The following is a 26915-nucleotide window of genomic DNA, read 5'->3' as shown; positions in this document are numbered from 1 at the left end:
GGCTGAACTGTCGCTGTTATTCGGCCACGGTCGGTTTCAGGAGAGAGGGGCAGCCAAGAAGCGTATTGGAATCGACTGGAGGTGCTCGAGAGGACTCTCCGCGGAAAGAAAAAAATAACAGAAATTAAACGAACAATGAACCCCATCGAATAAGGCTGGCTCAAAGAACTGCGGCCGAATATATTTCACACATTGCCACGTTAACAAAGCTGCTCGGTGATACGTTACAGATCACAGGCAGCAGAGAGAGAGAGAGCTGTGTCATTGAGCAGGCAGGACACGTCAGGAGAAGGGAGAGAGAAAAAAAAAGCTGACCGACTGCACTGTGCGAGTCAGCCTCTGAAAAGCTCTGTCTGTCGCACTCATCTTCTCCAGGACAGCACCTCGCTCTCAAATCAAGAGGAAGATCTCGACAAAGACATCGCCAAGGTCGAAGGTGGTGATCAGAAGGTGAAAATACATTTTACTCTCCCCGTAAGCAGCCGGTGCGGCTAGCTAGCATTCGTGCTAACGATTGATAGCTAGCTAGCTAACATCAGCGACGATAGAATTCGTTAGCTGGCTATTTAACACACTCGCTTTATCCAAACCACTCGACTTCGACGGCTTAAAGATGTATTAATATACTATAAAGTGTGACACTGCGCATTTGACGCATTTCAGGCAGCTAAACCGAGTGTAGGGAGTCCATATCTGATCTATTCAGAGGTTGGACTGGCAGCTGTCAAATAAGGTCGAGTGGTTTTCGTCGTAAATAGGCGTTTAAGTGTAATATATTCGACATTCACGTATATGCCGCATTACGCTGTTCTCGTTGACGTTATAGTGGGGCTCATGACTTGTGTGCCAACTGGCTTGCTTGAGGAAAACGTCTCCTGTGTGTGTGTGTGTGTGTGTGTTCTAGTGGTGGCTGCCAGCAACTCAGCTGTAGATGAGCTGGCAACGTCACGGGGTTATAATTAGCTAAAGATGAAATGTTAACTGGTTTGCTTTTGTCAACTGCCTAAATTAATAAGTTAAGGTGTTTCAGTTCACAAGAATGGACTCATTCATGACTATGTTCAATGATTATTTAATGTCTGCTTATTCTCTGAGGTAGTCAGTGTTCAGGATCTTTAATGCTACTCGAAAATGTCTGTGTCAATCACATAGTTGTGTGTAAATTCCTTGATTGAGAGTGGATGGGCTGACTGCTAACTCTGCATGCCATTCTGTGTGCTCTTCTCTCAATAGGACCAAACGATCACAGGATAGCATTTGTGTGTGGGGGGAGAAAACAAATGGGGGATTACGGGTTCGGAGTCCTAGTTCAAAACAACACTGGCAACAAGTCTGCGTTCCCGGTCCGAATCCACCCGCATCTGCAGCCCCCACACCACCATCAAAATGTGTCGCAGAGCCCAGCTGCTTTCATAAACAGCACCACAGCTGCAGGGAATGGCACCACGGGAGGCTCTCCCTGGCTCTTCCCTGCCTCTGCCACCCACAACAGTGTGCAAGATGAAATCCTGGGGGGAACAGAGAAGCCCAAAGCACAGCAGCAACAGGAAATGCAGGAAACGCAAGAAAAGCAGCAGCAGTTGTCTCCTGGGAGTCACCAAGATGGTGGGAGTGGAGGTGGGATAATTTCAGAACTAGAAAAGGCACGGTCAGAGGAAGCCAAGACAGACAACGGGACATCTGAAGGAAGTAATGGAAAGGAGAAGCAGCTACGTCTTGAGTCTCCAGTCCTGACAGGTTTTGATTACCAGGAGACGTCTGGTCTTGGGGGAACTGGCCCGGTCCAGTCTAGTACAACTTCATCGTCACTTACTGGCTTCAACAACTGGTCTGCTGCCATTCCACCGGCACCATCGACCATCATTAATGAGGACGTGAGCTTCTTCAATCCGGCTTCTGCCAATAATGGGCCCCTGCTGTTCCAGAACTTCTCACACCATGTCAGTCCAGGGTTTGGTGGGAACTTCTCCCCCCAGATAGGACCGGCGGCGGCCTTGTCCCAGCACCACCCTGCTCCCCCACCCCACCCCCACTTCCAACACCCCCACAACCAACACCAGCAGCATCGGCGCTCTCCGGCCTCTCCACACCCTCCACCGCCCTTTCCACACAGGAATCCGGCCTTCAACCAGTTGCCACATTTGTCTAACAGTCTGAACAAGCCCCCATCTCCCTGGGGTCCAGCCAGCTACCAGAGCCCCTCTCCCTCCCCTGGCTCCTCCACCTCCTGGAGTCCTGGAGGAGGCTATGGTAGTGGTGGTGGCGGCTGGGGAGGCTCTCAGGGCAGAGATTATCGCCGAGGCCTGAATGGTGGGATGACACCCATCAACTCTATCTCTCCACTGAAGAAGACCTTCCCTAACAACCACGTGGCATCCCAGAAGTACCCTCGAAACAGTCCCGCAGGCTTCAACCCCAAGTCCTGGGTGGATGATGGAGTTGGCCGCAGTGACAACATCTTCCCCTTTCAGGTCAGTGTGTGTCTGAATAGCTGCATTGTATGATTTAGTGATAATTCTTATCTTCATTTCCTTTTTATAACCGTTTTCCTTCCTGTTCTTATAGTTTGTGTTAATGTCTTATATGTGGACATTTTTAGAGTTATAACCGCTTTCTGACCAAATTATTAAACATTTATATTTCATTCATGTCGGCTGTTAATTTTGTTTCAGTATGTGGTATCACAAGCTATTTTTAGAGATGGGGGAGGGCATGGATTTACATGATGTATTTGTTACCGTGTTAGCAACAGAAAGCAGTCGCTGGGCTCGGTACTTCCACAGCTGTATGTCCCTGATGATGACTAATGTGGCTCTGTCACTGCAGTGGTGTGTGCCACGTATACTCGCTGCTGGGGGGTTGGATGGATGAGGGGGGGCTGTGGGGAGTGGAGAGGGCATCAGTGATGGAGAGAAGGAGATTGGGAGAAGGGATGTGGAAATAGGAGATAGAGGTTAGAAATTGGGAAAGTGAGCGAATGTGCTAGGAGAATAATCGTGGGAATGGGTTGGCCCCGAAGACAGATGATGAGAAGATAGATGAACCTGTGAACAAGGAGACATCATCAGGGGATTTATTTTTCCACTCAGAAACAACAAAAAGAGGTAACAGAGGTAATACTGTGAAGTGATGGACCCGGCTCTATTTTTTACTCCCTTCCTGTGACGAGGTATCAATCTATTTTATTCTGTGAAATGGAGCCTAATGACTTTTTCAGGATTAACGCTTTATTTAGCAGTCATGGCTTTAGAAGCCTAGCAACTCCTTTTCAAATTGCCTCTGTAATTTTGATGACTGGAGCCACACACACACAATTAAGACGGTTTAAATTCCGGTATTGTCACATGTTGAATTTGCCGATACAACTAATGAAAGAAGATGAAAGGAGCATGGAGATGGATTGTTTTTATTGATCCAGCTTATGATTAATTGTCGAATCAAGGCGGTCCGAGGTGGAGAAAGGATGGTTGCTATTTGCCCAGCTCAGCCTGTTGACGTGGTGAGAGATTTCTTTCAGTACTAAGCATATTCTTTGTTTTCTTATCTTTAAACAATGTTCCTGTTCATCTATTGTCAGAATAATCACGATACAATCAATTCTCAATGTCATCTTGAAAGGGAATAGATACTTTTAAATTGTCTGAGTGATTGCTTACTTTTCTTTCAGTGTTTTGTTACCATCTTAACAACATTACTAATTGACTGTCGAGGCTACTTCATTTCTTGACCCTGCCCACTCATTTGGGCAAGTCTTTTGTCTTTATTCAGATATTTTTTACAGGAACAATGGAAAATCCTCCAAACACCTAAATTAAATCAGTTAAAATTTAAGTAAGTTATACTTGGTTCGACATTTTTCAAGTATTTGCTTATCTTTACACCACAGGCTAACCTGTAAAGGACTTTAGACTTAGTAAGTAGCAAAGTTTACCCCAGAGCAGAAATTAATAGTAGATAACAGCATTTTTAGTGTAGTTAGTCATAGGGTGAGTTTTATATATGATGTGTTCCCCATTATTGAGTCTCATTCAAATTATAAATAGTGCAGAATGTTGTGTATTCAGCCACGACGAGCAGTATATTTAAAAATATATAAATGAGAAATCACAGTCGACACTGGTAAATAATTGTGTTAAATAAAAAGGGCTTCATTAGTACCTCTTGTCTGAGCAGAACTGTGATTGTTCATCCATTTTGAGCAGCGGCCAGTCCCTTGTGTTACATCCCCATATCAGATTTAGGTCTAAAGCAAGCATTACTGTTGCTGCAGTATGTTTTTTTTTTTTGTAGTTCAATCAGATCAGCTCAAGTAGCGTTGTCCTTCTGCCCCCATTGATACCGCAAGGGCAGATGGAGGAAGGGCGAAGAATGGCCTTTTGCTGTGTGCGTGTGTATGAGAATATGTCTGGTAAGAATGCTGTGATATGGCCTCTTAACTATTAGATTTGGGATTATTAGTTTCCTCCAGAACCAGGGAGCAGTACAGGTTAGCATGAATTGGGATTTTTAATTTAAACACCGTGTCAGTAATGTTGTCGCATTCCTCCTCCATTCTCTCTACGTCACCTTACAAACCTGATTTAATCACCACTACACAGCCAAAACACATAAGCAGAGAGGACTACCTCTACTACTGCTGAAAAGTATGGTATACACAACATTCCTCCTAGATTTACTGTCAAAGACTGAAAGACCCATGCCACTGGCCAATCATTCTAGATCGGTGATCCCTGTCAGAACATAGAACTATTTATAACATGTTGTAACTAAAGGATTTTGACCACACAAGCAAATAACCCCACCTCACTCTCTGCTCTCATTCGTGTTTCTCAATCGTTTGCCTACGCTGTGTTTAAATATTGACTTGCATCATACAGTGCAGCTTCTGGGAAGTATTCACGTCATGATTTTGGAAATTAGGTGTTGCTGAGGTGATATTTTCGGCTTGCGATAGAAGGACGTGTCTGTAAATAATAGTTAAGTGAATCAATTTGTGAACCAAATATACGTTTTTCATGATGTTGTTCTTGTCCGTTGTTACTGAATTGAAAAATGTGTCATTTTGGTGGGATGTACAGATCAGATGGCAGCATTGAGGCTGTCACTTTACAAAACTATTGTCATTTCTAGGGCTGCAATTATCGTCTACTGTATTAATTAATTAATAATTATTATCTCAATTAAACAATTAGTTGTTAAGTCCCAAACCTTCTAAACCTTAAAATGATGATGTTCTCATCCACAAACCAAAATTATTCAATATTAGTGATTTCTTTGTTATATGGAGCAAAGAAACTATTAAATATTCTCATTTAAGAAGCTGAAAAATACTCAAATCGATCATCAAAATAGTTGGCAATTAATTTAGTAATCGACCAGTAATCGACAAATTGTTACAGCTATATCATTACACAAGCAACCAAGTGTCTGGTTTATTCGCCAGATACCACCTCTGTTCATTTGTCTGTGTCGGTTTTGTTTTCGATGCCGCTTGATGCCGACCATTTCCTTTTCATTTACTTCCATTTTATCACCATTGCTGTTGCCGACACCATTTGACCAATAGCTTTGTTGTACCACTTTTAATTCACAGCGCTGCTTGTCAGTGTTTATCAGAGATCATGCATTATTCAGATGACTGGTGACGCATGTTGCCTCACATAAGGCAGCCCCCCCCCCCTTTAGGTTTGGTAATTGAAATGCCGTAGCTCCTGTAACTCAGAACTAAACATACCCCATGAGGAACTGTTGTCACACACTTTCAGTGGCCTGATCGAACTGCCTCACATAGCTTTCATTTTAGCATGGGCACAACAAATGAAGGAACAGTGGCCTTTGCTCTAGAATTGCTGTTGTCACAGGGCCACCAAAGTTACGTCAATCCCTGAACACACTGGCACCTCTCTCCATTTAATTAATCTTATGTGTAACATTTCCTTTAATTCAGTTGATATGATCACAGCAGTATTCTTCTCCTGAAGCTGTTGCTGTCTTAGAGACTGTAAGGCAGAGATACCTCGCTCTGCCTGCTTTCTTAGTGTTTGAGAGTTCCATTTGGTGGTTTGTTTATTCAAAATGGTGTACAGCACCATGACACATGAGATGTTCAGGGCTGTTGCTGCAACAGCAATATTAGACCGAGCGGCTTTAGCCCTTGTGATGGACTCCTGACCAGGCACACTGCCGCTAACCGTTAATGCATCGGTCAGCTGGTAATTAGCTTTAGCTCAGATAATTGTTCTCTTAAATGCCAGGAAGCCATTTCCTCGCCTTTTGTTATTTCACCCATTTTTCTTTCCACGTTCTCCGACCTCCTCGCCAGTTAAATGAATTCCTGCTGCTGTGTCAGGTGTACTGGGCTGATTTGTACTGGGAGATTTGGCCAGCGACTATGTTAATAACCTGCTAAAGCCAAAGGCAAGTAAGCCTGCACAGGATATTGTCTCAATAAGTTACCAGGATAACTGATGGTTACAGGTATTTCCCCGTTGTTTATGTCGCTTACCTATAACACAGGCTTTCATATAGCGCCGGCCCATATATCTGTTTGAAAACCAGTGATTTTCAGTGCTGTCACAATTCTTTAATATTTAAAAAAGTTACTCTGTGGCTTTGCTCATGTCAAGCTGCTTTCTTTCTCAAAAAGATAAGGCTGGCAAACAATGAGTTGCTGCTCATACGGCCTTATTGTGCTTTTCTCACACCCTCAGTGCTCTGGAAAAGCAGCCTGTTTGTCTATGGCTTCTGCACGTACGTCTTCAGCAAAAAGCAGAGTCTTAATCGAGGTGTCACACTGTATTTAGCCTGGCTCATTGCATACAGTAAAAGAGCTAGTTGATTGTACAGTATATCCCTGGGCAATGCTATAACCTCCACCTCCACCTCCGTCACACCCCAATGTAAACATGTACACATACTATTCAGCCATTCAGCTCGCACTAGTGGGTAGTAGGTTGTTTTGACAGTTCGGGGGGTATTTAATGTCAAAGCAAGCCTTTGAAATACTTTGACCAAGGAGCATTATCACAAGCATCAAAAGCTCAACCTGCTTCCCTTTCCTGCCCACTTTTCTTCTCTTTTTTTCCTTTTATACTTGGTCTTACCTCGCGACTTGTTTTCCCGCTCTCCATCATCACCTTTCTTTCATCTGCCACTTTCCTTTTTCCCGTCTCTGCTTTGGGCTTCCTCTCTCCTGTGTCGTGCTCAGGGATGTGATTAGAAGCACAAAAATAAGGTGGAAAACTGCAGCTTTTGTAATCGATGAAAAAAAAGATCAGAAAAATCACACTGCACCACCTAATTCTTTTGTCATTAAACCTGTAACTTTCTCCACTCTTTCACTCTCTCTCAATTTCCATTTTTCATGAATAGGCAGGTCACGTTGAAGATTAATGGTCGAGTTAATCACGTACAACATTCTATATTTAATCATCCTTTGCTTCGCTACTTGTCATTAAAATCTGTTGGAGGTTGCTTTTTATTTCAAACATTTTCTCTTTACATTTTCACCGTTGCGGTAAAACAAACGTGGTTCTGAAAGGTTTCAATATTGTTTCGGCTGTGATGTTTTGTTCGTCAAATGAAAAATGTTGACGTATTAATCATGAACACACCATTACATTTATGTTTGTGTATTGGCAGACTTTTAGTCATTGGGCATGTGCTTAATTTTCTTTAATTAATGGGATGTTTTCAAAAATTAATGAGGCGTTTATACTGGTGCAATTCGGTTACACTAATATTAGTTCAGCGCACAATTGTGGATTCAGGGTGAAGCGGTCAGGAATGGACACAGGACAGGCCGTGGTAGAGGTGCTGCAAATCAATCCATAATTTTATTGACAGTCAGTCGGAACATATTTGTCCTGATTTTCAATCATTTTACCGGCTTGAACCAGATTATTTTTTATTGTGTGGGCACACTGGGGTTCATTTAGCTGCATCCTGTAAATGCTGAAATATGTCTCACCGTGTTTACACCGATGACCTTGTGAGTGTGGGCAAGCCTTTATAGATGCACACTGACATGGACTACCCTGTACTGTGTGTGTGTGCGTGTGTGTGTGTGTGTGTAGTGCTTGCAGCTAATCTATGGTTCTGTGTTTCCGTCTCTGGTTGTGACAAATGACCATGACCACGTATGTGTATTTGTACATGGCCTACAATCTGTCAGATGTGTGCTTTGCTGGTCAGCTGGCCAGTTGTTGAGAGGGAGAGAGAGGCAGAGAAAGAAAGTGAGGGCTGCACGATTTAGATTATTAATCACTGTGTGTGCTATAGTCTCCAGACTAATGCTTAGCAACTGCAGAGCACCAGCTAAGCTCCGAGCCTGCCATGCTCAGTCCACAAAATGAATTCTCATTCTCCTGAAACACCGTAATAGGATTACCCTGCAATTTACTACATCAGCCAAAATGTATTAGTTGATACATAAACTGGCATTGTATACTGTTGAAATGCAGTAGATGGATACTAGCGATATATTTGCCTTGGGACTATGTTTTTGTTTGCCTGGCTGTACGAGGATACATCCTCAACTTGCCAGCATCACTGGCCCCTCACTTATTTCTGCGTTCCTCTTCTCTGAGTGATTTGGTTTATTTGACCTGAAGCAGTGGTCTAAGTCCACATGAGATACTGAGGCGGATATGAGAAAATATTAGACACAGCCTGGCCCCTATCCCTGTGCTGATATTTGTTTTTAGGGTGAGCGTCTACTGGGTGTGTTCTTCGACCATGCCATCACTGTTTCAGTATGTTCCTTTAGTCAGTGTGAGAAATCTGCTTCAGTGCTGGTTAAGATTTTGGCTGCAGCTGGCGAGTTTGGCTGCAAGTGTTGCCAGACATCCAACCACAGTTTTTGGCTCATGAGGTATCTATACTGACTCTGGGGAGCCACTGTAGACACCACAGATAGGAGATTAAAAAAAAGGGAGCTGCCTGCCTGCCTGCTACACCATAGTTCGTGTTGCAAACTGACACAGCCGCATTTGACCCCATTAATAGTAACATATATGAGCTTTTTTCCCAAGTGGTTTTGCTTTTAGATTGATCTCCACAGACACTGGCCTAGAGTTTGTTGTGAGGGTGTGGCCTGACCTGGTTGCTGGATAAATACTAGAGGGTAGGCCTGGATACATTTGTTGGAAAGACAAAGAAGTGCATAATAGGAGTGACTGATGATACAGATTATAAACAGGTTACGTACAGGTTGACACTTTGGAAAGTTTTGTTGCGCATGACTTGTTCATTAGCAATCAGCTGAAAAGCAAACTTGATCACATGGGGTTTCTTCATCATTCCTGTATGTTCTGATCGCACTGTTCTCTTTGCCTCCCACTTAAATTGTTGCCATCATAGTTTATTCCTATTGTGTGGTATAATGTGGTGTTTTTAGTCACAATAATCACATTTTACTTACTTTACGATGGATGGAATTTTAAGTATGCGGCACAATTGACAGAAAACATATTTCCTGACATCTCCACGTAAACATGATTGGTTTATGTATTTTTAAGTTTGCGAATAAATAGTTTTGCAGTAAAATTTCATCTCAATTTCCAGAATAGTCCCATAGCAAAAACTGAGCTGATCAAACGTGAATGTGTATTGTATAGTGTAAGTGTTTTTGTGTATTCAGTAAAATGCTATTGATGGGTTCGGAGTATTTATTTGATCACCATGTTTTTGTCACGTCTTTTAACATCTTTTAACTTGTACACAACACGTCGTGACCAGAGGAGTCATTGACTCCATGTGGTGTGACACATGAACGTGGAATGGAGAACTTTTTTTTTAAATGAATTTCTGCTTTTAAGGTGACACACACCGGAGAATAACTGGTAAACCAGGGGAAGAGGTAGAGGAGAGGATGAGACAGTCAAGCACGTGAAGTCATGGGTACATTTAGCACAGGCTTCATGGTCCTCAACACTATAATAATCTCTACAAGAATATCATTAATGGAGTTGGGGCTTTTTCTAAGCGAGTCAGCTTGCAATTGTGAACAGAAGGAAATTAGGAGGTTATCAGTTTGTTGACAGAGCCGGCATGTTTTTTTTTTTTTGGGTTATGGCGGAGTTCAGACAGAAGCCTTATCAGCGCAACACTTAGCGAATGTACAAGTGGGTTTGGGTTTGGGCACGGGTTTGTGGCGTGCTTACATATTTTGTATTTATACACACTGTGGATGGATGGGTGTGTGCATTTACACACATTTGTGTGTGTATGCAAAACATTTTCAGTATGACTGGTATGCCGCGGGTGCCCTTGTTCAGGGTGACAAATGTTGTCGCTCAAGAATTTGCCTGGCTTGGTTTGTGTTGGTGTTTAGTGTTTTCTTGTGTCACGCTGCCTCACCGCATGAGTGAGCGCGTTGGGTAGAATGTTCACTTAAACAGACACAAAAACAAACGTGAAAAGGAGGCAATTTTTTTTTTAAAAAGTGACATTTTTGCTGATTAGCATTATCAAATCCCATTTTCAAATTATTCACACACTTGACGTGTTGTTCGAGCTCATTATAAAGTGTGTCCAACTGTACCAAATGTAAATTCAAATTTGCTCCGTGTTCGTGTGAAACTGGGACTCACTCCTAATTGTGTTTTGTTTGTCGGTCTTTCTGTTCAGGTCAGGAACTGAAATGTCAGCATCTAAATCCTAGCAGCACCTTGACATTGCATTTATCACAGCGAAAGACTATCTGCAGAAAGAAGCCGATAAAAGATTATTGTATCTTTTGGAATTGTGAAGTTAAAACCCATCATAAATAATGGGGAGAGTGTCGGGCTGCTCCTGCCTCGGAAAACCTTTATTAATTTTATGAATGGCTTACCTTGGTGCAGTGAGGATATTAAAAACACACACACACACACAAAAACATTTTCCTGTGCGCATGCTGCCTCATCTTCTTGTGTTGATTCCTTCTTTGTTGTATTTAAATATGAAAAAAGATATGGATTGTCCCACGCGTCAACTGTTCACTGCCACACATAGAGAAACAATGCAGGAATGCTTTGAGTCGGCAGGATTATAGAATTAAAAGGTGTGTCTCTTCTTTTTCCTCTTCTCTGTAGGAACGGACAAGGTCATTTGACAGCTTTAACATGAACACTCTGGAGAGTTCCCTGATTGACATCATGAGAGCCGAGCAGGACACTCTGAAAGGTGATGTTGTTTGCCGGCAATCCTAAAGATGGAACACTAAGTAGCACAACAACTAATTGAGCATGTGTGTATAAATCAATCAATGTGAAATCAATGTTGATTTCACCCCCTCATGATCCATGCACAATCTATTTTGGTATGGAAAACACTTTTCATACACAATTATTGAATAATGATTAACAACATCATTTAAAAATGTAACTAAAGCACCAAAGTTGATCATAAAGCCCACCAAGTCGTCTAAAATTACAGTCCAATGACATGAATGCTACATAAATAGGGAGATGAGGAGCATCTTGTATGAGCTTTACACTTATACTACAGCTGGTAACTGCGTGCACGTTCACACTTACTCACAATCTAACAACAATGCCAGTTTTTAGCAGTGAAACTTCACCTCCCCCACGCAGCAGACATCTCACCTTCATGTCTTCTTTTGGTGTTATGATCAACAATATGAGAAAAGGTCAGTCTGTGTAGCTCTTAGCTCACACCTCTGTCCTCTAGAGCTTAACGATTCATCGATTATTAATTGATTACTAAATTATTACTAGTTTACTATTTTGATAATCGATTAATCAGTTTGAAGCTTTTTCATGATTTAAAACAAGATTCCCGATTGTTTAAGCTTCTTAAAAGTGAGTATTTTCTTCCTTTCTTTGCTCTGGATAACAAAGACATCATTAAAAGTGAATGATTTTGGTTTGTGGACAAAACAAGACATTTAAGAACAATATCATTTCCAGGTTTGACGAACACCGATCAACATTTTTTAAGGTTTTCTGATATTTTATGGACCAAACGATTAATCGAGAAAATAATCGACAGATTAATCGATTATGAATATAATCTTTAGTAGCAGCTCTACTGCCCTCCTACTTCTACTTTCCCTCGCCGTATACATTTCAAAACAAAGCATTTCGGATTTGTCTGAGCACAGTGCGACTCTTTTCACTCGTATTTTGACAAAGACGCTAAGAGGGCTGATTGGTGTTGAGGCCTTTTATTTAAGTGGAGATTTATGCTCGAGATGGAACAACTCTCGTTCTTCTAAGATAAAATCATCAGCCATCGTTGGATTGAATGATAAGAGGTGCTCTACCAATAACTGACAACTCGAACTTCACACCACACAGTCAATCGTCACAAGAAGTAACACTTGGTTTGCACACCATGGTTATAAACTCAACCAGCCTATAGTATTTGTATTTATGCACTATGGATTCTATTATTATGGATGTCTTTTTTAAACACATATATGTACTTTACACTATACAGTAGAGGTTTACAGGAGTCATCCATTTGATATTTAATTAATATTGACTTTGCTCACTGATTAGAGTGAATAGCCAAAGTCCATGAATGACTGACAGCACAGGTCCCAGAAATAGTTTATTGAAGTGCTTAACTGACTTGGCTAGCTTGTAGGAGCAGTTCTGTTAATGATAATTTCTTGAAAGGAAATACATTTCACTTCTCAAGGGTGGAGCTGGGTGGAGCGCTGGAACATGACTAGTTTCAGATGTCAGCCCTACTTCTTTGTAATTTCCCCGTCTAACCCGAGATCCCAAACGATACATGACAAGTCGTATTAGTTTAGTTTGTTCATTTTTGTTTTTGTATGAGCTCAGTGGAAACATGGAATTTAAAATGTAACTGACAAGAAATTCAAACATGCCACTTAGTTTTTATCAGGAGGTGCGAGGTGGACACGTTCTTTCTTTCTTTGTCTCTCACAAGTCCCTCCCTCAAGTCAAGCAGAGGCAGAGCAGTTACATCAGTGTGTGTCTTAATGCTGCAAAGGGAAAGGTGCAGAGTCAGTGTTTGGATTGCCAAAATAAAGCAGAGCACGGACACACTAGGGCATTCTACCTGGTGTCAAAAGCCGGATGTGTAGCAGGTGTGTTAGCAGATTTTTTGACCAGTGGAAAAGGGAGGTAAACTCTTAATCAGAGTGCATGGATACATTCTGGTGTGTTCTACAAAAAAAAAACACACAGCAGCAGTTTTACTACCATAACAACGCACAGAGCGAGAAGTCAGAGCACCAGACACTTTGCTTTATACCCTATATATTTATTTCAGCCTCACACCCACCAGGTTGTCTCATCCAGCTGTGATCTAATGTTCTGCTGTCAAGCCTAAGTAAATCTACCCTTAGTGTTAAGAGACAAACAAAGTCATGACCTACATTTTTGGTATCCTAGCTCTAACTGTGCTGGCGCACATTGCAGTGGCTGTTAGATCTAAGACCGTGGCATTAAAAGAAAAAAAACAGACTGCTTATTTTTATGTGTGAATCATTATTTTTCTAACATTTACCTTGAATTGATTCATTTTTATCTTTCAACCTTTCGTCAGCTACAGAATATTATTCTGATTATTACTTGTATTCATAATTGTAGTCCAGATTTGGCACTTTAAGTGAGTTTTTCTCTTTTTGCCCCTCACTGCAAAGTACAAAGAAAAACATAATTACACCCCATTATCCTTTAGCGCTGATGCTTCTCCAGGCCGACTGACTCTTGCTCACTGTCACATGTACAACCGTATATATGCATGAACACACGAGCACAGCGACACACACAAGTAGAGCACGAATCGGTTCAATTCGGCAGAAGTTATTAAACAAAGTGAAAGTGATGAAGCAAGGGAATGGGCGAGACAAAATGTCTACTGTAGAAGTGGCTTTGAATCGCTTCCAGCATTGTTCTGACTGACAGAACGAGTCCCTCTGTTCAGCCATCACACACACACACACACACACACACACTACACAGAGCTCGGTCTGTGCATGTGCTTCAACCGCTGCCGCACTGAACACGAATGTGGCCGGCAGCATGCAAAGAGGGTTCACGGAGTGGGCACACATGAGCCTGCAGACACACAGGGATGTGATGTGCCTGCATGTACTGCCAACAGAATGAAAAACCTATGTATTATGTACCGATCACTCAGACTTTGCTTTTGTGTGTGCACCGAGTGTCACATTATGACTAAGCTAAATGACTGAGGGAGATAAACATGTGTGTTCTATGTGTAGTTTGGATTCATAAGCTAATCAGGGTTTGTTGGTTTTGTGGGCGTGTCTGATTTTAGTTGGATTTACCCGAATGCTTTACTGACAGTCAGTTAAAGGAGTGATGTTTAGATGGGAGATAACATCCACACTGAAAATCTGTCTGACAGTTTTGTTGCGTTGGCCCTGGATGCTGTGGCCTAGGAGTTCAGTTCTGTTTATATGCACCACAACTACTGACTACTGTGGGGCTCAATAGACAAGGTGTGGGGGAGGGGCCAGTAGATTTCCATGTGACTGAGGCACTGGAATGCACCAATCACAGGGCGGTGCATATGCATACAACAATGGTTGCACTATTTGAGCTCTTTCATCTCATTATTTCTCTGCAGCAAGTGGGCCTTGCATAACTTTGAGGCTTGTTTGGCATCAAAACATGTATTTGTGTGGGTGCGTGTATGTCTGTGTGCCTATGTGCTAGCAAATAGTTTGTGTATATTTATGACTTGAGGCTAAGGCCATGTCCACATTGAAACGGAGCGAAGCGTAAAGATCTTTTTCTTTGTCGCTAAACACGGCATGTTGTTTGGAATTGTCACTATCTGCACGAAACACCCCAAAATTACTCAAAATGCCGTAGTACATATGCACAGTACAATGTATATAATCATAGACATGGAGCCAGCGGAAAGAAGAGAAAATAAAGAAAGAAAATAAAAGTTACCATAAAGCAAACAACAGTGTTGCCAACTTTACCGTCCCCTGCAACTTTTTTTCAAAAAAGCAACTAGCAACAATCTAGCGACTTCCTGGCATAACCCGACTTTCCGAGAAGGATATCGCCAGTTCTGCCGCACTAGTGAACTTCATCTAACAGTATTTACCGCAGGCAGAGGTGACTGTTGGCCCAGAGAGAGAGAGAGAGAGAGAGAGCGAAACACTGTGACCACACAGATAACAGAGTCACAGACAAGAACGAGCTGTGGATGTGCAGCGCAGCTGACCGTGTGCGGAACAATCGCTGATGTGTGTTGCTCATTCGAGTAAAAATAGTGTCTGTGGAAAATATGGTTTGTTTTCTCCTCCCCCTTATTTCACGATTCAGTTTCACTGTTAATCTTCAACACTTGTGCTTTCCTTCACTCCCGTGTCTGAACATGCTGAGGACACGGACATGTTCTAGCGATATCTGGCGTCTTTTAGTTAGTTTTCATTGACAGTAGTTGCCAAATCTCCAAACACAAGCGTATGATGACGACAAAGATAGGGACGATGAATGCCAGCGCAAGAGAGAGGTGGGACTATGATATCAATCATTTTCTACACAATACGATACAATCCAAATATACAAACATGCATATTCACCTACACTCCCTTTCCCTGTGGACAGACCCTTAGTCAAGGAGAGAGGGGCGCACTTAAGGAAATGGAGGTCAATGAGTGGGAGAGAGATTGATGGTATGGTCTGATGAAAATGATGTGGAAAGAGCACTATATGACTCATGTACTGCATAAAGAAGACTCATCAAAAGCCTTTCTCTGCACGAACACTTTCATTTTTGGTACATGCATCTGATTACAGAGCTCTGTATGTAACTCGGTTTCTATGAACCGCCATGTTGGTAGCCTAAGATGCAGCAAAAATGAACAGCACCGAGTTCGCTGCTCACCTTAAATCCACGGACATCGACTGATGTATCGCATAACTTGACAGACTCCGTATATTTGATGTATGCTTTTTTACGAGTTTGGAAACAGCCGATTAACATTATTCCAGACCTGCTGTGTCCTGACATCTTCAAACTTCCTGAGTAACTTCCAATCATCTTACTCCAGAGAGTGGAGAGCCTGGAGGGATACAGTAAAGTGCTGCCCCGTTAGCCTGTTTCAAACTGTTTTGACATCCTGGGGCACAACAGCTATCCACCATCTTTACTTTTATGATGAAAACAGCCATTGAAGAAAGGAGTTGTCTGACATATTGCCTGATTTATGTGTTGACTAGTATATACGTCTATAGAGGTGAACAGCATCGTTTTCTTGTTATGTTGGTTATATGACGCCATGTACCAAAGCTCAATCGACAAGCTATTTAAGAGGTTAAACATTCTAAATTGACTAGATGTGTGAATGTGAGAGGGAATTGTGCTTTGTCTGTGTGTGTGGCCCTGCAGTGGACTGTTATGGACCCTGTTTTTGGCCTATGTCAGCCAGAAATTGACACCCGTGGCCCGTAACCCTAGACAATGAAGGAAGAAATGAATGAACCAATGACATTTAATTAAGATGCATGTTCAAAAAAATTGCCTTTCATTAAAGTCAATCGCTGCACATGTAGAAATAATGAAGAGTCATCAAAGTCGCCACCTTTTAACAAATTAGGGTTATCGATTCTACCTTGCTTCTTAGTGTTTTGTTTGTTTTTAATTAAATAAAAAAATGGACTGGCCCAACATGTACTCTTCACTCTATTGTCAAATCAAACCTTGTATAAAACTACAAAAAGAGAAGCTTTCCCACATATTGTTTTTAGTCATATATATATATATATATATATATATATATATATATATATATATATATATACATATATATATACATATACATATATATATATATATATATATTTATATATATGTATATACAGTATATCGCTGTCATGTTAAATATCTGTGCTCTGTGTCTCCCCGTGCAGGTCGTCTTGGGTTCCCCCACCCAGGAGGGGACAACCCTCTGCCCCTCAATGGTACGTATGGTCACCCACTTTTCTAAGGCTCCACTAACATAGAAAATCTTACATAAGGAGTTTGTGTGCGAAATATAAATGTTGAATTAAACCTTGTTTCATTTCGAGCTGTAATGAATGCATGAATTATTTGTCCTTTCCTGCTTTAAGCAAGGCTAAAGGGAGGGATGTGCATTTCGATTAAAAGTGCTTGTCGACGGTCACTGGGTCTTATCCGACACCCTGCCACTCATCATGAACCTGGTAACGGAGCTGAAACACTGCTATTGTGGCGACATCCAGGTGTTTTTTTAGTGCAAAGGTTGCTTTGACCCGTCAGCGGTCGGAGGACAGTTTCCCCTCTACAGCACAGATTTGAAAGTGAGTGAAAATGTAAATGTGAATGACTCCACCATGTGACCAGGAGGATTTAATAATGTATCTTTTAAATATACTTCCACCTTTTACAATCAAAGATTATTCAAATAATCGGCCCATACCCACTGCAAACTGCAACGTGGACCGTCAGTGATAGCCGCTTTCTCTCTGTTGTGTAACTTCTGTTGGGCTCCTCCCCTTTCATTTGACTCTTGGTTTTGCTTTGCCCCTTAAACAAATACATGGATGAAGAGTCGACTGAGAAAGGATTAGAGTAGATGGGGAGAGGATGTAGTGAGTTTTAATGCAAGGAAATAAGTTGTAGGATTTTGGGTCGGGATGGGGTTTGAGCAGTATGTGAGCGAATGATGGCCTGAGGGTGTGACGCTTATGTTCATAGAAGTGGTTTTATTTTGACTGTATCTTTCATCTGTAGGAGACAATAGTGGAGTTTATGGAACAAATGTCTGTTGTATTCAAACCAAGGATTCATGTGATCTGACTGTGGTCTGAGTCTGCTGTACATTTTAAAATGATCCTTCATGTCAGTGATTCTGCATGTGTCTGATTGCTGACTCTGTGAACCCAACCTAGTCTCCTCATATGGCCGTGTTTATGTCATGTCTTTTTAAACATCCCCGCGAATCCCAGTGACATGCAGTTTCCACAGTAGCAGTTTAATAATCAGTTACCTTGGTTGTGTTCTTGCACGATCTCGCTCCCTTTTATCGTTGTGTAATTGTGTTGTTGTAGCAGCCTGTGCCTTGTGGTCTTGGTCAGGATGTAAGAACGGGAGAGGCCAGTAGTTTCTTCACGAGATAGCTGGGTCACATGGTGAGATCACATGGACAAGAGCTGTCATCAAGCTCTGAAACAGATGGTGCCAGCCACACTACGCACACACACACACACACTCACTCACTCCTCACTCTCTCTCTCTCTCTCTCTCTCTCTCTCTCTCTCTCTCTCTCTCTCTATAAGCATATACAGATTGTGTTTCCCATTCTCTTGATATCTATCACTCATTCTCTCACCCCCACACAGCTTTTCCTCATCTTACCCAATCTATTCCCTTCTCCCCTCTCTCTCTCTCTCTCTCTCTCTCTCTCTCTCTCTCTCTCTCCTCGCTCTCCCTCCCGCACACACATCTTTTTATAGCACTCCCCACTCTTTCAATCTGCTTTCCTTTCTCTTCCTGTCTCTACTCTCTCCCCCTCCCTCTTTCCCTCCCTCAGCTCTTTTTGACCTCCCCCCAGAGTTAATGTCCATCTGGGTTGGAGAGTCCACCGAGGGAGCTCAGGATTATTGCATGTGTGTGTGTAGTGGCCAGTGCTTCACCCTCTCCCATGTTCTTACAGTGTTAGCTGGGTCAATGCTTTACTCTCTCCAGTGTCCACGTTTTTAATTATTTTCATATCAGCGCCATGCAAAGGAAAATGATTTCCCAGTGAGTGCTTTACGTCCGAAGAGTTGGACATGTTTTTTGGGTGATAGACATGTTTTAAGGTCGTGGAAACTGTTGAATCTTCTTCACTGCAGTTGTAGTGGTTAAAGTACAATACCTTTTCCCCAACCTTTTGTCAGCTTGAGCTGCCCAATCGCATCTTTGAGTGGAAAAATTGGCCTCAAATGCCAAGTAGTGTCTCAGTTCACTGAAGCAAAGGGGGTCGACTTTCGTCCTATCACACAGATTTCCAGTGGTTCGCCTCGTGGTTCATTCCATTTGTTTGTTCTTGCTTTCCGTCCTTCCATTAATATGACGATCAAATTTAATCAGGAGGCAGGGGCGTCTCCCACTGTTCTGCATGATGATATTCTGCTCAGGTTAGGTTGTACAGCTGGTTCACACTGTTGTTCTTGTGATTGGTTTCTGTGCAGGCTTTCATTTTTTTGCATTTCCCTCTGCAGGCCTTGCAATATAGTATGTGTCCTTTGCTTTTACATATCAGCATTTTAAGCCTGTCTTGAGGAACTTGAACTCAGTGCTAAGTAACGAGCATATATGAAGCTGCTCTTGTCATCCTTATTTTGTAAAGTAATATTCCAAACATTAGAAAGCAGATTTATTAGACTTTCTTAAAACATTGCACTCTGGGTAAACATTCAGCTGTTCTGCTGTTAAGTAAATTGTGCAGCAAACAGCAAAGAGCAAATAATAAAAACTATTTCAAAGCCTTTTAGTTGCCGGGGCTGGTGTCTCCCATGTTTTCCCCTTATTAGCATAGCCACATGCGGCTAACCTGTGAGACAGGGGGGACTCTAGCGAGAGGTCACGTGATCACACAGGCCCACAAATCCTGCTCACTGCTGCAGCAAAGAGAACGTCTGCTGCTCTGCTGCACACATGCAGGGAAAGAGTTTTAGAGCGGGTTTCATCGTTGTTGTTTTTTGCGTCATTTGCACATCTTTAAAAACATCAATCACAATATTATCTTATACTTAGAATATATATCTTACCCACCTCTACTTTTAACACTGGTGATTCTTTGAAAAGCCCATTTGCTGGATGTTAAGGGCCGTGTGTGCGTATATGGAGCCTCATGGCTGTTTCTTTATTTTGTGAGCAGAGCTAAGGTTACTGCTATTTCTGTCAAGGTTACCAGGGTTCAGCGCGGCCTGTTCACGGAACTCAGAGCAGCATGTTCTTTAAATATTTTTAATTAGATTGGTTTCTTTGTTGAATTTTTCTTCATTTCATGACTGACTTGTGTTTTAATTGATAAAGATTAGTATAGTGCTTTTATAGATGCCGTACATATATATAAATAGCGAGGCACCATGTGATCATTTTGAAGCGTGTCGGATATCTCCGTCCTATTTTGAAACCGACAGAGATGAAATGATTGTGGTGACCGCTTGATATGTCCAAACTGCAGGTGATAAACAAAAATGCTGGACTCACAGACTCTCCTTCAATTTAAAACCGTACTTTTAGTCGTATGTTGAAAATTCTACAGGCTGATTATGATTCAGGGCTAAGTGATCAGATAGAGGGCAGGCAACGGGACAGCGGAACATCTCCATATTGTTGTGAACCACCTGGCACTTTCATTGGTGTAAATGAAAACAAGTGTATTATACATTTTTAATAACCCTTCTCTCCTTGATTTGTCCTTATTCCACATGCAGCCAGGAATTATAGCAGGAGACGAGGTAACGGACGATCATTATGGATATGTTATGTGACTTTTACACTGTAAATTCAACTCTGTCTTGGTATTTTGCTGTTGTTTATGTGGCTGTGGTTTGTTGTTTATATATATGTGTATACATATATATTTAATTTACATATGAATAATATATAATTTAAATGGCCTCGTGTACAGTGACGTGTTGTTTGTCTGCATGATTGTCGAAGGCCGTTGTCACAATCTTCCATCCTCTACACCGTTTCTCTCATCGCGCTCGAGTCCGCCTGCGTTTTGTCATTGTCATGAGGATTTAGTGAGACTGTTAAGCAGACAGCAGCAAGTTGCCAGTGCCATATTTAGCTGAAAGCTAATGAGGCACAAAAAGTGTAGTATTTACACACCCGGCTGGACACGGCCGCTCGCGCACACAGCACATACTGTAAGCCGAGGCTAACTCCCTCCTTTGCATAAATCTTCATAAAGCAGCTCAGCTCAGAGTGGGCTGTGCGGGAGCAGCAACAGGCCAGCGAAGGCTTAACCTCTGCCACACACACACACACACACGTTCGGTCCACTGTGGAAATATGTGGACTCACTAAGAGAACTACGGTGGTGATACAGTTTTCCATAGACGGCACAGTTGCATGTCACATGATTAATAATCAGGAAATTGAGTCCAAAAAAAATGAACGTTAATGAACACTTGCATGTAAATATGCAAGATGGTCGCCATTTGTTAATTTTCTGTCCGCACTCCCAAGGCAGGTTGATGTAACATAATACACACATAAATTTAAAACAGTGATGTACACACAATAATATATGGTGACACCCGTATTAAGCAGGGCAACAAAGGGACATAAAACATGTGCCAATAATATAAAGTGCACGTTGCCTTGAGAGTGCAGCGAGGATTGCGGCGTTCATTGTCGCAGACGTCGCCACGTTTCTTTTTCTTCACTTGTTCTTCTCATCAGATGAGAAAAGATATGAAAATTGCTTTTATTCTACGAAAATATACATATTCTCATATATTCCCCTCCCATTGCCAAGTGAAAAAAGTCTTAAAGAAGTTAAAGTGCCATTATGCAGGTCTAATTATTGCCGGAGTGTAACCATGATTTCAGTGACCCCACCGCTTCCTCCTGTACTTCTCAGGAAATAAACCATTGCCTGCTTTCCTTCTCTCTCTCTCTCTCTCTCTCTCTCTCCCTCTCTCAGGCCATTCCTCTCTCTTCCCCATGGAGGACGGTTTCCCCGATGACGAGCGTGGCGATCAGGGTCTCGCAGGCCTGGGTTCGCCACATTGCTTTCCGCACCAGAACGGAGAGCGTGTCGAACGCTATTCACGCAAGGTCTTTGTCGGAGGACTGCCCCCGGATATAGATGAAGGTAAATTTATTTTCAGGGGTTTTTCCGGGGCTTTCTTTTAAAAAAACCTTGTGGATAGCCAGTGACACTGTGCCCTGCTTCATTTCAGACGAGATAACAGCCAGTTTCCGGCGTTTTGGACACCTGTTTGTGGACTGGCCTCATAAAGCTGAGAGTAAATCTTATTTTCCACCTAAAGGTATGCGACATTTCAACATTCTTTATCGTGTACTGTGCTGTTACTGTCTTGTGATTGTAAAACATTACTGTGGCAATTGTGGCAGACATGTTCACTGGCGCGTCGTAATCAGTGTTCATCTGCTTTGTCTGGTTTCGTTCTTTGCGCCGTTATCTGCGGCATTTGTTCGCCGTATCCAAACTGTTTGTCTATTTGTGAAAAAGCTTATCGCCTCACTCTGTGAGCACAGAGTGTCGTGATGTAAGATCAGTCTCGGTAATCAGTGCACAAATATCCAACAGGATTCCTCTTGTCCCCGGCAGCATGAATAGCTTTGCTTGTATTTGTTTGTAGGCTACGCCTTCCTGCTGTTCCAGGATGAGAGCTCTGTGCAGGCTTTGATCGACGCCTGCATCGAGGAGGACGGCAAGCTGTACCTCTGTGTGTCCAGCCCCACCATCAAAGACAAGCCAGTCAGTGGAAACGCGCACACACACACGCACGTCTTACATCTATTGCTGTTTTTCACTCGGAGAAACTTGAGGTCACGTCTTTAACTTTAAGTTCTGTATGCGACAGGTCCAGATCCGCCCATGGAACTTGAATGACAGTGATTTTGTGATGGATGGATCCCAGCCCCTGGACCCAAGAAAAACCATTTTTGTAGGAGGTGTCCCGCGTCCTCTACGTGCAGGTAGCCATTAGTTGTTTTTTTGTTTTTGTTTTTTATGTTTTTGTTCTCTCTCCACTGGATGAATCAACAACAAATGTGTTTATAATGTCAACACGAGGGTTTGGCATAATTCATGACGTGAATATGGGACGAAGCCTGTGTGCTTTTTAATCAAATGACTTTAAAATATTCTCGCATATTATAAAGTTTATAAATAGGGACAATAACACAATAACAAATGTTACATAAAACATATCTAATATGTAATCCCTGTCCCAGGTCAGCATATTCTGTTTATAATAAAAAAAAAACATCTCATGGTTGACTCTTAAGTGCAATCTCTGGGTGGGAGTCCTTGTGCTCCCAAGACATTGTAATTTGATCAGCTTATGTTCATAATAAACAGCAGATCTGCCAGAGGTTGGAGCTTAAAGAGTGGCTCTGACCTTGACTGGTGCGAACAGGAAGTCTTGTAAGGCTCGCTGAGCTGTGGAGAATATTACATTTCCCTTCTTATCCTCCACTTGACAAGTGTGTGTGTGTGTGTGTGTTCATGTTGTCTAATCCTATATTTTAGGATTATCTCACACTCAGTTTGAATATTGAACTGCTAATCTGTGTTGTTGTTTTTTTCTTCTTCTCTTCTCCGCCGCAGTGGAACTGGCCATGATCATGGACCGCCTGTACGGCGGAGTGTGCTACGCTGGCATTGACACAGACCCGGAGCTGAAGTACCCCAAGGGAGCGGGGCGGGTCGCCTTCTCTAATCAGCAGAGCTACATTGCTGCTATCAGTGCTCGCTTTGTGCAGCTGCAGCACGGAGAAATTGATAAACGGGTGAGTTGGAAGGAAAAGGAGAGCTCTCTGTGTCCTCGTGTTTTTGTTTATCTGAGAGCATAGAGAAGACTTAATAGTAACAGACGGTTGTTAGTCGCACAGGAGTCAGTCGGTCGGTCGGTCGGTCGGTCGGTTGGTTTGGAGATCAGCGCTTAAGTTGTGGAGAGATTAATCGTGGCAGGTTGTTCCACTAGCTGTTGCACAAGTTGAGCTGTTGATTGGAGTTACTGATACTGTTCTGTGGTAAAAGTGCGCAGGGTGTTGTGACTGCTGACTTAACACTTCTACAAGAGGTGAAATTCTGTCCTATCTTGAGAGGGAGTTTGGAATTCATGAATGTCATCATTTGGCCTCTCTCTGGAACTCTTATGAAGTCAGAAAAGTGTAGTGAAATCTCTATGTGCATTGGAAATGAATATTAAAACAATAAGCAACATATGCAAAACATAGCCATGACACATTTTCCCGTTTTCCCGATCAATTTGCTGCTTCCAGACCAGTGAAGTGAAAACACCTTGACATAAAAGAATTAGAGGATATTAGCACTGCACGATTCTGGAAAAATGTGAATCACGATTATTATTTGTTTTGCTTAGAATTGAGATCACAAAATTGTTAATTGCACTCATGAACAAAAGATTAGAAACATTAAATTTGGCAATCAAGTAAAGTGCCTGAACATGACCTTATTGTTGTTATTATTATTATTATTGTAGGTTAGATGTATGGCGTGTTTCCACTGGCTCGACTCGTGACGTCAAAACCAGGGAAAATGCGAGTGCCGTCACAGGAAGAAACAAACTGAAGAATACCGAACTGTAGATTAAGTTAAAAAAGACTTAACAATCCTGAAAACGTGCGTCTAAAATCTCATTATTTAACAGAGGAGGCTGGTGTATTTAATGACATGGCACTCGCGAGTGGCAAGGCGAATGCGGCGACAAGGCTGCGTTTGGAGTGAGAAACTCGGGGAGGAAAATAGGATTGTTAATTTGCGATACAGCTCATGAAATAAAGATAGAAATGAGATCACAAGCAGTTTTTCTAACGATTTATTGTGCGGCCCTAGAGGAAATACTGAATCGCTGATCAAATCATTTCCACGTCTGATCACAGGTGGAAGTGAAGCCATACGTGCTGGACGACCAGCTGTGTGACGAGTGCCAGGGAACTCGCTGTGGCGGCAAGTTTGCACCGTTCTTCTGCGCCAACGTCACCTGTCTACAGTACTACTGCGAGTACTGCTGGGCGGCCATCCACTCACGCGCCGGCCGAGAGTTCCACAAGCCCCTGGTGAAGGAGGGCGGTGACCGACCCCGTCACATCTCCTTCCGCTGGAACTAAGGTCAGATGACAAAGAGAGGGAGAGGCAACAGGGGAGCAGGAGGGCAGGTAGTGCAGGAGTCGCAAATCATTGTACAAATAAATGCACTTTTCTGTTGCTGGTTCCTTTTTGCTCTAATTTCACCAAACCTTTTTTTTTTTTTTTTTTCTTTCTTTCTGTTTTTGTTCCTCATTCTCTTTTTAAGTTAATATATACATATATATAAATATATCTATATATTTTGAAGATAGAAAAGAAAGAACTGGAATTATATCCAAACGTGTCCAGCAAGGAGAAAAAAAAGAGATGTGTAACATCGTTTTATTTATGCGTTTGATTTTTGAAATATTTTTATTAGTTCTCAAACAAAAAAAAACAAAACATATATATATAGGAAACGTTGAGGTGTGATATGGTACTCTGCTATTCAATTGGCTTCTGTTTTTGCTCAACAATGTATTTTTTAATTTTTCGATACACGAGGTGTCCTGGAACGAATACTTGTCACGTGACATTTTGGTTTTGGTTCTTTTCGGAGCAGAGCTGTCGCTTTTTTTGTTGTTGTGTCGAGTCTCCGGAGCAAGTGCTGTTGAAACAGCGTCTCTCATTGGCTGTTAATTGTTTCTTAGCAGTGTGATTCTTTTTCTTTGGACACAGGGGGCAAAAAAAAAAGGTGTTGCTAAAGAAGAGTGCACTTATTTCTGATTTAAAGAGTGCAGATTTACTTTATGAGACCCTGTGTTGTCAACCAAAGCTGAATCTTTTTTAACTTTGAGAAAACGGAGAGGGCCCCACTGCAGATTAAAATTGATTATTTTCCCCCCTCCCCCTCCCCCTCCCATATCAAAGTCCCCTTTGAACCTCTCTCTTTTTTATGATTTCCAAGTCCATACTGATATTTTGACGTTACTTGAAAAAAAAACGCAACAACAAAGTTTTAGCAACACATATTTGGGTTTTTCGATCTCCATTTTGACATGCAAAAACTAATACCTCAAACTCAGCTGCTAATGTGCCGAATACAGGTTTAAGACGGAACGGAAATGAAGAAAGAAAGCGTTATCGCCTGCCCGTGTTTGTTTTTTCCCCCCCGCAGAACTTGTAATCAAAGGGAAAGTGACACGACGCGTGGCGCGGTGTGCTGCGATGTGACGTGTTCTCACTTGCTTCATCACCTCATTTTTTTTTCTAGTCAAACCCAGGGTTGTCGAGCGTCGTGCATACAGTTATCCACTGTATTACGGGGAATGTATGTTTATAGGGAGGCTACATGAGAGATAAATCCAGCCCCAGGCCTGTGGCCCCTGCTGCTGCTAAGCTCGCAGTAAACACAGGGGCCCCGGCCCTCATTCATGGATCAGAACCCCAGCTTCACGTGCTCACACACAGTGGAGCCTTGGATACGCAGATATTTCAGGACCGAGCAAGGTTGAGCTAAACTCAACGCAGTTGTCGTGGGGGGGGGAGGCTACCTAGAGCCAACATGCTCGTCGTCTTTTTGTTCTTCACCTCAAAATAAAAAACACGTTTGTGCAATTCTCCCCGTCAAATCTGTAGTGGAAAGAAATTGTCCGATTTCTTAAATCGTCACAGCACACATTTGAGTCACGGAGGGATCGGCCCCTCCGTCCTTTCTCCTTTTAAATCCAACTCAGCATCCAGTGTTTTTGAAGCATAAATGAAGATGAAGGTCTCTTCAGTGTGCGCTACAACAACAACTACTACTACTACTACTACTACACACTCATGACCCGCGTGCAATTTTGCTCCCGATGACTAGATTGTGCAGGTCCAGTCGGTTTTTAACCCAGTAGCTTATTTGGGAACCAAAGATGGCTGTGCAGTAGTGGGGGGGGGGTCATACTGTAGCTCATTTTATCCTTATTTTCCTCTCTTTCTTTTTTTTAAACGCATTTAATTTACGAATCTGTCCACTTGTGCCCAGTTTAACTTTAAACTCAAACTGTCAAGCCCTGGTAAACTCCAGCAAACCAAAGATTGGCCTTGAAAATAATTATAGACGTATAATAAAATGACAACAAAAAAACAAGGACAGCAGGGCTTGCAGTCGCGTGTACACGTACGGCCTCACACTCTCGGAGGTGCACACTGG

General features: G+C 42.3%; 1 protein-coding gene across 2 annotated transcripts; it reads left to right on the top strand.

Annotated features, from left to right (window-relative positions):
- On the top strand, window positions 1-24919 carry cpeb4b (cytoplasmic polyadenylation element binding protein 4b). Of its 2 annotated transcripts, XM_044041807.1 has the most exons (11): window positions 1-450; window positions 1234-2471; window positions 11076-11166; window positions 16881-16931; window positions 20418-20441; window positions 21641-21811; window positions 21900-21989; window positions 22323-22441; window positions 22548-22662; window positions 23297-23478; window positions 24595-24919. In XM_044041807.1, exons 2-11 carry the CDS (start codon window positions 1281-1283, stop codon window positions 24820-24822), a joined length of 2262 nt encoding a protein of 753 aa, XP_043897742.1. In that variant the 5' UTR covers window positions 1-450; window positions 1234-1280; the 3' UTR covers window positions 24823-24919. The 2 variants fall into 2 exon arrangements, with proteins under 2 accessions (XP_043897742.1, XP_043897743.1); XM_044041808.1 differs by lacking the exon at window positions 20418-20441 and having other exon boundaries at window positions 2-450.
- Window positions 24920-26915: the final 1996 nt, after the last annotated feature.

This window comes from Solea senegalensis, linkage group LG13, assembly GCF_019176455.1.
Source record: "Solea senegalensis isolate Sse05_10M linkage group LG13, IFAPA_SoseM_1, whole genome shotgun sequence".
NCBI lineage: Eukaryota > Metazoa > Chordata > Actinopteri > Pleuronectiformes > Soleidae > Solea > Solea senegalensis.
Note: the sequence above shows the minus strand (reverse complement) of the source record. Positions and strands in the feature narration are given on the sequence as shown.

Bases quoted from the DNA above. Each gene is read 5' to 3' on its own strand.
- cpeb4b (XM_044041807.1), top strand. From the start codon at position 1,281: ATGGGGGATTACGGGTTCGGAGTCCTAGTTCAAAACAACACTGGCAAC. The intron at 11,167-16,880 runs GTGATGTTGTTT...CTCCCCGTGCAG, and splicing joins CGAGCAGGACACTCTGAAAG to GTCGTCTTGGGTTCCCCCAC. The intron at 16,932-20,417 runs GTACGTATGGTC...TTCCACATGCAG, and splicing joins CAACCCTCTGCCCCTCAATG to CCAGGAATTATAGCAGGAGA.